The 12,658-nt window shown below is 39.1% G+C and overlaps 1 protein-coding gene across 1 annotated transcript in view; it reads right to left on the bottom strand.

Annotated features, from left to right (window-relative positions):
- Positions 1 to 2,984: 2,984 nt before the first annotated feature.
- The window catches only part of tax1bp1a (Tax1 (human T-cell leukemia virus type I) binding protein 1a), a 31,847-nt gene continuing 22,173 nt past the window's right edge, over positions 2,985 to 12,658 (bottom strand). The window contains exons 13-17 of the mRNA XM_028461668.1: positions 9,495 to 9,581; positions 6,604 to 6,808; positions 6,322 to 6,527; positions 5,119 to 5,201; positions 2,985 to 3,677 (exon numbers count right to left, since the gene is read on the bottom strand). Coding sequence (XP_028317469.1) covers positions 3,470 to 3,677; positions 5,119 to 5,201; positions 6,322 to 6,527; positions 6,604 to 6,808; positions 9,495 to 9,581 — 789 coding nt within the window. The 3' untranslated portion in view covers positions 2,985 to 3,469. The remainder of the gene's footprint in view (positions 3,678 to 5,118; positions 5,202 to 6,321; positions 6,528 to 6,603; positions 6,809 to 9,494; positions 9,582 to 12,658) is intronic.

The raw sequence follows: 12,658 nt of genomic DNA, 5'->3' as shown, positions 1-12,658 counted from the left end.
TATGTAAAAATGACTGAGTTTTTACATTCTGCACCCATCTGCTGATGCAGTAATAATTAAATGTGAGCATCCAACCCATAAAGCTTGTGTTTCTTCAGCATCATGACGTGTTCCAGTTGCCAAAAGCGTTTTTTTTTTTTCATGATAGTTGCCAACAGCTCTCCACTGCCAAACATCGACCATACCATGTGCCTGACGAGGGGAGGGGAGGGGAGGGGGGGAGAGACATGGAGCGTGCCATTTTGTTCCCCACCACGCCTCCAGATTAAGTCTGTGTGTAGATCAGCAGAATGTTTTCATACACACACCTTATGTTGTGTATTACTTGTGATAACAAGTGGAAGTTTGTATTTTGAGAGATTACACCAACAAATTGTGTGCGTGCGTGCGTGTTGTAGACAGAAGCATTCCAGTGTGTGTGTGTGTGTTTTTCAGCAGTATCATCAGCCTAGAGAGTATTACTATTGTCTTTGATGTTTCAGTCCTGGCAGAACTCGCCTCACGAGTTGAATGTGTCCAGGATTTCATTCTTCATGACATCACTTCCTCATCACATGCTGAAGTTTTCATCCAAGTTCAAGGATCTGAGTATGAGCCTTTTTTTCCCCCCTCAGTTCGTCCTTTCCAATATGCACACGTCCCCCCTCCTCGCGGTTGCCGTAGTAACCAACCAGGTCCGCGGGGCAGTGCAAATTTTTTCCAAGTTGCACCAGACTTCCACTGCTAAGCTAAAAACAAGCACAAACTGATATGTTAAGGTTTCATTTATCCAGACAACTGTTCTCAGGAAATCCACCTTTGATCTCCTGACATGTTTCGACAGTCTTCGTCAGAGGCGTCTGCTGATTGCTTTGATGTTTCCTTTGAAGTTTTGTTGACTTCCGTGTAATAATTCCAATATTCTTGTTGTTAAGGTTTCATATATTCACACAAGTGTTGCTCCAGAAATCCACCTTTAATCACCTTACATGTTTTGACTGTCAACTGCCAGTCTTTGTCAGAGGCGTCTGCTGATCTCTTTGATGTTTCCTTGACTCCTGACATGTTTTGCCTATAACAAATTATTTAAAAAGACAAAATGGTATCTTGCTGCAATTATTATGCGGGAGTTGAGGAAACATCAAAGCGATCAGACGCCTCTGACGAAAGACATGTCAGGAGATCAAAGGTGGATTCCCTGAGGAACAGCTGTCTGAATAAATTAAACTTTAACATATTCAAAAAGAATATTGCTGGAATTATTAAGCACAAACCAAGTCACTGAGAGGCTTCAGGAACCAAACATAAGTGAAGTGTGTGGGAAAATCTAAGAAATCCGGAGATGAATTGAGTCACGACTTTAATGGGAGCAGGTCCAGTGTTCCAGACGAGGAGCGGAGGGTGTGTGCAAACCATGGGGGACGAGGGAGGGGATCTCAATATACGGTGTACAGTGAATGTATTGTAACGTGAGTCTGTTGTTAAGTGCTTTTAAATTATATTTTCGTATGTAACGTGGAGACTAATGTTTCCTTTTTTTGTATGAGGGTACCACAGGTTGTGAGAAGAGTGACTTGATGAAATGATGTCAAACTGTCTTTCTATATAAAAACAAAACAAAGCTGCTTAAATTGTAAACAGAAATAAAAAAAAAAAGATTGAAAAAAAAAAAAGGTTAAAGTGTTTTCTTCACTTTTAATTTATAGGACACCATTACCCAGAGTGCATTTAGACAAGTGTGATTTATTCATAAAGATCTTTGCAGCGCACAATGAATCCACCATCCCAGCATTCACTCTCACGTGGTTTGGAAACAAGACGACGTGACGTACAGATTTGACTCCGATCGCCTCAACACAAAAACAACACCGTCAGGGAAAACACGTAGATGTGCAAAAACCAATCGAAGCGTGAACGGCTCAACGCACAAATCCATCACTAATTCTCCACACATTTCCCTTCAAAATATGACACGACATAGCAATTAAAAGTGAGCGCTCGTCCATGACATTATAGATTATCTCAACACGGCCGCTTGTGACCGACCCGAGAGCAGAAAGTGCAACGTCATCATCGTCGTTTTAAAACATGAGGGAGGTTCACGACAGTAATCCACAAGTCTCTCCACAACATAATACTTATTCTCATTTATGTACAGTACATTCATAATAAAGCCTTTTTTTTAGTGCAGATACATGGAAACATTATGGTTTTTGACCAGCTCTGGAGGAGTGGTTCTCAACCTTTTCAGCCCGCGACCACCAAAATAAAGGTTACATAGACCGGGCCCCCCACTCTACCTGAAGGTGATTGAAAACAGACATGAACATTAAAGAACAGTCGTGGAGACAGGGCCATCTCTAAGGGGGAATAAAGGGGAGAGATTTTTGGGGCCCATCCATGAAGTCAGAAAAAATAATGATCCATTGTTCTATGAATCTGTGATAACCACATTTATTTATTTATCTGAATAATATCCACTGTTATTCAGGAAGATGAAAATCATTGTTTAATCAGAAATAAACTGGGTTAAAAATGGTGGAAAAGTTGGTGAAATGGAATTTTTTTTAAAAACACAAATTGATTAAAAGTTGGACAAAAACGGACAGAAAAAGTGGTAAAAAGGGTTCAAAGTGTCAGTATTTTAACAATTACTATGAACAATTAGTTTAAACTGGCATATAATGGACATAACAAATCGTGAATGTGGTAAAATTGGCAAAAATAAGCATGAAATATGGTGAAAAGGTTAAAAGTGACAATAATAGATCATCATTAGGTGGAAAAAGTGGTGGAAAGGGTTTATAAGTGCCCAAAATGTCTTGAAAGTGGAGAAACTGTGTAGAAAAGGCATTGAAATTTAATGGAGAAGTGGCAGAATTGGGAATAATGTCGCAATATGCATTAAAAAAAAAGCAAAAAATATGACAAGAAAAAGTGCAAACACGGCAAGTTTGGTGTAGTTGCAAAAAGAAAAAAAAAAAAAAAAGGTAAAAATAAGCAAAAATTGGCTCAAATTGTTCAAAAATATTCTTAGTTTCTTGAAGGCATCTGGAGACCCCCTCCCAGTGTCTCGCGACTCCTAATGGGGTCCTGACCCGAAGGTTGAGAACCCCTGCTCTGGATAATGGGATCCATCTCCACCTCTTTGTTCAGTTATATTTACACATGTTTCTCTTAATCATCAGCATTCATTTCATTCCTCTTTTACTCTAATTTATTTTGAAAGATAAAACAAAGCATTTGCTGCTAAAGTATATTACTGGGAGTGCACAATGAATAAAGGAAAGAAGTGAAAATAAATAAATAAATAAACAACCTTTAAAAGTAACCACTTGGAATAATCATGTCCCTCATTTATTAACGTAACTCCTCTCAGACACAAACTAGCAGATACATTCTTCTATTTTTTACCCAGTATGATCGCAAAAAAGTGCTAAATGCTATGAATACAGACAAACCCCCGACAGAACTTCTCCGCGTCCCGTTTTCAGCCGACCTGCTCGAAGTTGAGCACGTTGCCGTCAAAGTGCGTGAGGACGTGCCTCTCGAAGAGCTGCTGCTGGCAGTGCAGCGGGAACTGCTCGGAGCACACGGGACACACCTTCCAGTGGCTCTCCACGTGCTGCTCAAAGCTGCGTTGCTCAAAGTGTGGAGGGAAAATCACCTCACACAGAGGGCAGCGCTTGTGAGCGTCGCTGGTGAAGAAGAAGAAGAAAGGAGGTGATGATGAAACAAAATCAACAGAGAAATTTGGAATGATTGAATTTGACGAGGGGTTAAAATGACTTAAGACATCCAAATCAGATTTTGACTCGATATTAGAAAAAAAAAAAAAAGAGTATTGAATTATATGGGTGTACATTTTTTTTTCAATTATTGGACTTATTACCCTTCCTTTGGTCAATTTGACCTCATTCAATGTTTACCATTCAAAAAATAATAGTTGACTATTTTTTTTCTTCATACTTCATGACTTTTCTTAATTTGATGGGTACAATCGATTAAGCATAAAATCATCACGATGATGGGTTTTTTTGCACGCATTGATGTTCCTCTTGGGTCAATTTGACCCCAAGCTGTTTTATCTGTGTGAAACTGTCTGTCTGCACACACTTTCCCGCTCTCTCGGAAAGAGACTCAGTTCGTAGGGACATGGGTTGGGAACTGGAGGGTTGCCGGTTCTAGTACCAGTGCGGACCAAAAAAAAAAAATGGAAGTTGTTCTGGTAGCTGGAGAGGTGCCAGGGCACTACTTGAGCACAACTGAGGTGCCCTTGAGCAAGGTACCGAACCCCAACACTACTCCCTTCATTGTAAAGCAACTTTGAGTACCCAGAAAAGCGCTATATAAAATTGATGTATAATAATAATAATAAAATGTCGTCTAGGAAAAGGTTTACAGTCAATGAGGTTTGGTAACAGCTCTTTCACAGTAAGAGTGATGTAGAGGAGAATGTGTCTGATATGGTGCCAAAAGGAGATAAAAGTAAGTAAATAAATATGTTTATGAGAAGAAAAGGGGAGGGGTCACCAACATCAATCAATCTGGTTCATTCTGCGAGAGCCATGGATGTGCACCCCAAATCAGAAATTAGAAAATAAATCTAAAACTGAAAGTTTGACATGATGGTGGCGCTGCAGTAAATGTCACATTATCACCACAGCCAATAGGGTTCATACTCCTGTCGTCATTAATGATGTCAGTACATTTGAGAAGATTTGGATGAAAACCATTCAAGATAAATTAATTCTAATTTAAAAGTTTGGCCTGATGGCGGCGTTAGATAACAGCTCCAGGTTTCATTGTCAAGGGATTTTTATTTAAACAAATAAACAATGTGCCTGACACAAAAACGTAGTCAGCAATTTTCTGGAAGCAAATATCCCTGGGGTCAGAGTGACTCCAACGGTAAAATGTGTTAGTTAAATTATATCGGCTCTAAATGCCCCAAAATTCACAGAAAACCCCCCACATACAGTAGATGTTATATTTTCTGTGGTCTTTCAGCTGTAAAAATCTGATTTTCCTTCAAAATTGCTTTATCGCACTATATTTTGCATCGTTGAGAAATATAATAAACTTTGGATCTAGGACCTGAATTGATATTTCCATTAAAAGCCTATAATGATATCATACCTGGAGTCAAAGCAGAAGCTGCGTCTGGCTTCTGTGCGTCTGGCGGCCTGATGGTCACATGACTGCTGGGTCCCGTTCCCCACCTTTAACACATGCAGGAGGCTGGTTGATCATTGGCTAATTATAAGTAACCAGTCCAAAGGCTGTCAAGAACTTTAAGAATCTTGATGGTTTCTAAATAAAAAAAAAAAAAAACTAAAAAATCATGAAATCCATCAAATTAAATGATAAATTATTTTTTTTAAAACGGGAGTTTTACATTTCTACATTTATGTTAAGTGTATTTTATCAAGATGCTTCTACTGCGACAAATGGCTTTTTGTTTTTTGAAATTTTTAACAAATAAAGATAAACAAGAAAACAGTCATCAACATCCCCCTCCAAAAAACAAAACAAGGGCAATAACTCCGAAAAAGATAATTGCGCGCTTCTCATTTTCGAACTCCATCAAGGTATTGATACCCTGAACCCACGCACTGAATTTGGTTATCCTATCTTAAACAGTTTCTGAGAAAAGCTGTCCCCTTTAACTTGGACGGACAGAGCCCAAACCTATATCCCCCTTCCACACTTTGTGGTGGGGGATAAAAAGTCAGCAAGCTTCATGCTAACGTCTATGGGAAAACCCATGTCTATGCTCATGCTAACATTTACCACGATCGGCAGTGATTTATATAACACACCGTTTATGTTTAACTTTCAAAAACACAGTCTTAGGAGTGTTATCAAACAGTACACTTTAACATACTCACAAGCATGTGTTTTTCAAGCCAAAAATACAAGAACTTAGTAAAGACCAGTAGGTCATTGGCTTTGAAGATGGCGACTTCCGACTACTACGGCAACAGTGGTAGGTCAAAACACACAAACTCAACTAGAGTAAAAAGAAAAAATTAAACAAGGGCAAAAACTCCAGAAAAAATAATTGCGCACTTCTGATTTTCGAACTCCATCAAGGTATTGATACCCTGAAGCCACACACCGAATTTGGTTATCCTATCTTAAACAGTTTCTGAGAAAAGCTGTTCCCTTTAACTCAGACAGACGCATGGACAGACTGAGCTCAAACCTTTATCCCCCTTCCACTTTGTGGCGGGGGATAATAAAATCCCAAACCACTAAATCCCCAGCAGTCACCAAAGTAATGGAGTTGTATGGATAACGTGCTTCCTGTTACTGTGATGCCTTCTCTGTGTGTCTTACGTGGGTGGGCTCCTCCTGTGGATGTTCCAGGCCCTCTGGAGGACTGCTGCTCCGTGTGGGTTGGATACAAACCACCTCCTGCTCCCAGCCCACAGCTCCAGGACCCGGGCAGGATGGAGAGATGGGTGGAGCACAGGGAGGAGCACATGGAGCCTCGGGTGGAGGACGTGACAAATCCTCAGGAGACAGAGAAGCATCCGTACGAGCTGCAAGAAGAGCAACATCCTTCATCAGCAGCAGAATCCCACTTTAGGAAAAGGTTCAAGTTTTCACGGCTCAAACCTGTCGGGGTGTCGGTGGAATAAGGGTTGCCGTACTGCAGCTCAGCGGGCCGCTGTGGCACCAGTGGTGGAGGGGGCGGGTCTTGTGGGTAGGGCAGGGGGTAACGCAGCACCATTGGCTGTCGGACCTCAGAACCCAAAAGAACAACCTGCTGCTGCTGAAGATGATGATGATCCCTCTGTGCGGACACCACACGCTGCAGCTCCTTGACGTCAGAGACACATAGACCTCAATAACACCACATCACACTCAATGAAGGACTTACTCAACCATTATATCATGAGTCAGGCAGCCTAAGCTTTCAGCAACCTTTTGTTATCTTCCATCTTCTTCTGAGGAAATCATACTTCCCACAGATACCAAATGTTCAGTCCTGTGTCAGTTCGCCACAGCTGCAAAAACAGTCCTAAAGGTGGCGCTACAGCAAACCTCTGAAGCAGTGGTTCCCAAACTTTTCACAGTCCCGTACCCCAACCGACATTTAACCTGAAGCCATGTACTACCTGCTCCTGCACACTTAAAAACAATAATAATGTAATGTCATATACAATGTCGCTCTACAGTGAATTTTACCTATCCTGCTGAGGAATAATACATAATAATAATAATGACTAGAAAATTTGCATTTCCTGAAAAAACCACAAGTGAGGATGCAGGTGCTGGCCCACAATGCACTGCATTAGCTTATCATTGGCATCAGAATCAGAATTACTTTATTAATCCCAGGGGGAAACTGCTTTTGTTACAGCCACAGAAAAAAAAAATCACAAAAAAAAAGAATAAAAACGTTAACAAAGACGAAAGAAAGAATAAACAATAAATAAGTGTATAATTAGGTAAAAGACTGTTAAAAATTTGCATTAACTTAGCAATAACATTAACCTAGCATCAACATTAACATTAGCATAACAACAGCATTAGCCTAGCATTAGCATCAACATTAGCCTAGCATTAACATTAGCCTAGCATTAACATTAGCCTAGCATTAAAATTGACCTTGTATTAACTTTAGCAAAGCAATAGAATTAGCCGAGCATTAGCATCAATTAACCTAACATTAGCCAAGTAATAACAATAACCTAGCATTAGCATTCACTTAGCATTAACATTAACCTAGTAATAGCATTAGCATTAACATGAACTGCTCTATTTATATTCTAGTTTCCAATGTTGTCATTGTTATTAATTTTCATTCACGTATCCCCTATGACAAGTCGCGTACCCCTGGGGGTACACGTACCCCACTTTGGGAACCTAAGCTCTAAAGTTAATAATAATTTTGTAAATTCACAACAAATTAACCATATGTACTACAGATTTGCAATTTTCACCAAAATATAGCCCCAATACCAAAAAAATGTTGGTACATTTAAACCTAATGCAAATTTTGAAGTCCATCACTTTGTTATTTTCAAAAACTGTAAAACTTATCAAACCCATCTCCTTCCATAACTTTTGCTCACACAATCCACCCACGCAGAATTTTGATTTGTCAAAGAAAAATGAGCCTACGGTGCCTAAAAATGTTTGATTGTGAACATATACTTGCAAATTCTTGCTGGACACATTTTCAATGGTCTTTAAAAAATGTTTTTGAGTCATTGTAGATCGTGTTGGGAAAATTGCAATTTGAATTTTGTTCTCACGCTACCAACTGGAGTCAATGCAAAAATGGCATTTTTTGCATTTGTTTTTATTATTTAGCCAATAAATCATGTTTAAAACATGTTACCAACCATGCTGTCTTGATGCAATATGTGTATTTTTGGATTTTTGTCTTAATAACTGAATTTTTGACAGTTGTTTAAAATCTGCCTCTAAACGCTAACAGCTGCTGTCTTGCACAAAGGTGGTGAAATAGTGAAGCTACGGATGACATTTCCATGTGTTAATTAGCTCAGTGACAGAGGATGTTCCATTATGAAATAGTTGTGGATTAATCATGTATTTGACTTATTTGATTAAATGACTAATCATTGCAGGTGTAGAATTCCTATAATGATTGAGTTTTAAAACATGTGTACTGCTAAATTGTCTCTTAATAATTAACTCAGTAATATACAGCATTGTCTCTTGTGCCAAAAATGCAAGCCTCAACTGATGTAAAATTCCCAATAGAATGCCTTATTTTTTTTATTCTGCTTGTTGCTCTGAATTGCTTAATTTTGCCTTAAATTGCCTGGCCCCGACACCATTGCCCCGCAGCAGCTATAATTTTCCATGTAGTCACTGTCGGTCAAATCATTCCAGATTTACTAGTTTTCTAATTGGTTTGAGGCTTTGGTCAGAATGGAAAATAATGATTCCTTTAGTTTTTCTTATCCATCAGTTTAATTGTAAAATGTCACCATAGCTTTTCCAGGCGAGTCACTTTACATTCCCCTGTTTGAAGCACGGTGGTGGCGAGTAAGTACTTTAAGTTTCCTCCTCCACTGTCTCTGCCCTTTGTGATTATATGTGAAGCAGGAGCATTAGTACCGTACTCATTACTGTAATGGGTGTCAGATCCTGGCTCCCTCTGACGTGCTCGCCCTCTCTCGTTTTTCCTTCCTCTTCTTATTTCCTCCCTGGCGTCCTTTCTTGATGACTTCATTAGCGCGCTGCTATCAGGTTTAACATTTAAACCAGGGTTGGGGAGGTGAAACAGACACGTCGTGTGGCATTTGCACTGTCTAATGGCGCTGTAGCAGCGAGCGGGAGAAGCCACTACGGGTGTATTAATTAGCGAGGACTGGGGAGTGTTGAGCTACAGAGAAAAGGCTAAAGAAGGACTTTCTCCAGACTGCGTTGGACTTTGGTTTTTCCACACACGTTTTCTTCATTTTTATCTGCCATAATAGAAACTCAGGATTGTTTAATTATTACGGTGAAAAAGAAGAAGCAGCTCTCACCTCCTGCAGCTGCTTCTTTTCTCGGAGAGCCTGAGCGAGGTTGTGTTTTAGTTCCGTCACCTCATTGGCTCGTTCCGACATCTGCACCTGAACACAAAACCAACACAAAGTAACATTAGAGTTGTTACACTAATAGTCCATCGTGCCCACGATAAGTCATAAATACAGTCGTAAAACTCATAATGACAGATATTGTTTATTATTATTCTTTTTTTTAATTTAAATTTATTGTTTGTGGTTAATTTCAGTTATCTTTTGTCATTCATGCATCCCGTCATCGTTTGGTTTTAGACCAAAGATGAATTAAACTAACAAACAAAACAAAAAAAAAAACCGCTTGCCAACACTTTTTATCGCTAGTGTCAAACTTGAGGTCTGGGGGCCAAATCACAGATATTTACAACTGAGTTATTTAGTCATTTACACTGAGTCCCTCCAAATACACAAATTAAATTAAACTTCACAGTATTTGCAGAGTTCACGGTTTTCCTCTGCTTACATCACTCGACTGCAGTCATTTTTAAACACACAATTTGCAAAGAACGCTCCGTTTTTCTAATATTCCCACAAATTTACACAAAAATTATTCACAAAATCGAGGATTTTTTTAGGTGAAGATCCTGCAGGGACTGAAAATATCAAAGTAATAATAAATGACTGATATCGGTGCCTCACACACCATCATTTGAGATCAAACAGCCAGTAATTTTAATTCCTTAAAAATGCTGCACCTTAAGTGGCATTTTGCAATAAATAATGTATTTATTTATCTGATAGAGGCAGTGTACATTAATGAAAATGTAGTTTTAGCAGCAGAAGATGTAAATATCCCAAATTACAGCAAAAAATTGCATATATTTTATTTAATTCAATAATTGCAATTAAAAGTATTAATACATTTTTAATTATCTACATGTTTTCTATTCATTTTTATTTAATCTTTTATTTATTTTTAAAATTAAAATATTAAGTTATGTCAAAATGGGAGAGCACTAAAGTATTTAACTGCAAATGAGAAACTATTGAATTTCAGATGCAAAAAGGGTAATTATGTCATAAGTAGCCTCGATAGCCTTTTAAAAATTATTTTACTATTACATCATTTGTCTGCTTTATAAGCACGAGACAGAGCGTGGGGGCGGGGCGCTCGCCGGTACATACATAGACTGTAGAAAATACATACATAGCACTGCGCAAAGGACGCTGAAACGCTCACCTTTGTGGGCGTGTCTGTTTACATGACAATCACGGCAGAGAGCTTCCTGGAGGCGCGGCTTCTCCAGCTCAGTGACGCGTCAAATTCGTCATCAAAGTGGAAGCGCATCATCAAATTGGAGCGAGGTGTTTGGGCTCACCCTGCAGTAAGAAAGGAAAAAATCACCCTCTAACGATTGAGGGAATCAATGAAAAAACACTTTGGGCGTGTGTCTGAAGCCCTAATAACACTTGTGTTTAAAGCACAAAAAAGATGATTTAGCTGAACATGGACCCTTTAAGACAAAGCAGTCAGTTGTTTCATATCCGATGACTGACAAGCTGATCTAATTCATTCTATTCCTGTCAGAATAAAAAGAAAAAGCATCAACATCTATAAACACACGTAGGCTTATGATACGTGCGTTTTGTGCACAACGCTTCAAATAAAACAGGAATCCAGGTCAGCGCTGAGGGAAAGTTGGAGCAGAAGGTGATGTGAATAAATCTGTGGAGCAGAGCTGACCCTGTGGGATGCTTCTCTGATTTCACAAACTCTGCTTCTTTCCCTCGTTTTCTTCTTCTCCGTCTGTTCGTTCAGCATCGTGCGCTCTTAAATTTCAGTTGCTTCCCCCCCTCTCCTCGTCCACTTTCATCTCCTTTTGTCCTCTCCTTCTCCTCCTCCTCCTCCTCCTCCTCAATTTACGACACAGTGTGTGAGGGTTAAGTTCAGGTGAAGGGAGTCTACAGGGGTGTACGTCTGCATCCCCTCACCGCCTCAGTCTGCCCTCTCCCTCCCTCTCCGTACTCTGGTGTAAACAGCCGTAAAGCATGGCGGCCGGCGGCTGCGCTCCTTTGTCCGTCTGCGGGGGCTATTAAGAGCCGCTGGCCTCAGACAGGAGACTCCATCAAAGTCAGAGCAGGGCCGTATTTACAGACGCCACAAACAAACACTCACTCATGGGAGATTAAATGTCTGTTGGTGCTTCTGCGGACGATCACACGCAAATATCCTGTTGGTTTATAGTGGATTACAGGGCCATGCCACACACGTTGGCATCTGAGAAAGTTCAGAGAATACAAACTAGAACATTCTGCGGGAAAATAAAGCTGTGCCTATTACAAGCAGAGTCAATTATAGTTGGAATGGCATGCTGATCATTAATTACAATTATGGTCTAGTTCTAATTGTAATTTTAAAAATATGTTGCGGTCGTAATTGAGTTTAGATAATTGACTTTGTAATTGGTTTCCATGAATTATTACATAACGCAAAACTGGGGAACCATATTACAGTTCTATGTACAGTTCACAATTGTCAAAATATGTTTTATATCAAACTTTCAAACAGCTTAACATTTAAAAAAGATTGAAATCTAGGGCCACACCAAAAATATTTAAACCTATATTTTCATTGATTAGGAAGCCTAACAAGGTAACCAATAGATAGGAAATAAATTAGATAATAGATATTAGTTTTTATTGTATTTTACATCTGATTTAGGACCTGTTATCATAAGAGATGCTAACAGAAAGCTAACACAAGAGATCCTTTCATTAGGTTTTATTTATTCATTTATAAGTAATTGGAGAAAATTTAGATTTAGCAGCATTAAGGCATTCCAGCAAGTTCATTTTGTCTTCTTTTTGAATAATATGTTAAGGTTTTGTTTTATTCAGATAACTTTTTTTAGGAAATATACTTTGATCTCTGAAGATCAAAGTACATTTCCTGAAAAACATTGTCTAAATTAAAGAAAACCTTAACACAGCATTAAGACAAGAAAACTGCTGCAGTATCTGGCAACACTGACTAATATTCCTATTAATGAGCTTATGAATTGCCAAACCTTGGGCTTTAAATGGCTCAATGCAGTAAATACGTTCCAACTTTAATCTTCCACTGTATATCTGTATCTAATGTGGTTTTATCAGTTTAGCTTCCAGAAGCTAAATATAGAACATGTGAG

This window comes from Gouania willdenowi, chromosome 11, assembly GCF_900634775.1.
Source record: "Gouania willdenowi chromosome 11, fGouWil2.1, whole genome shotgun sequence".
In the NCBI taxonomy this organism is placed as follows: Eukaryota; Metazoa; Chordata; class Actinopteri; order Blenniiformes; family Gobiesocidae; genus Gouania; species Gouania willdenowi.
This window is presented reverse-complemented; position numbering and strand designations above follow the sequence as displayed.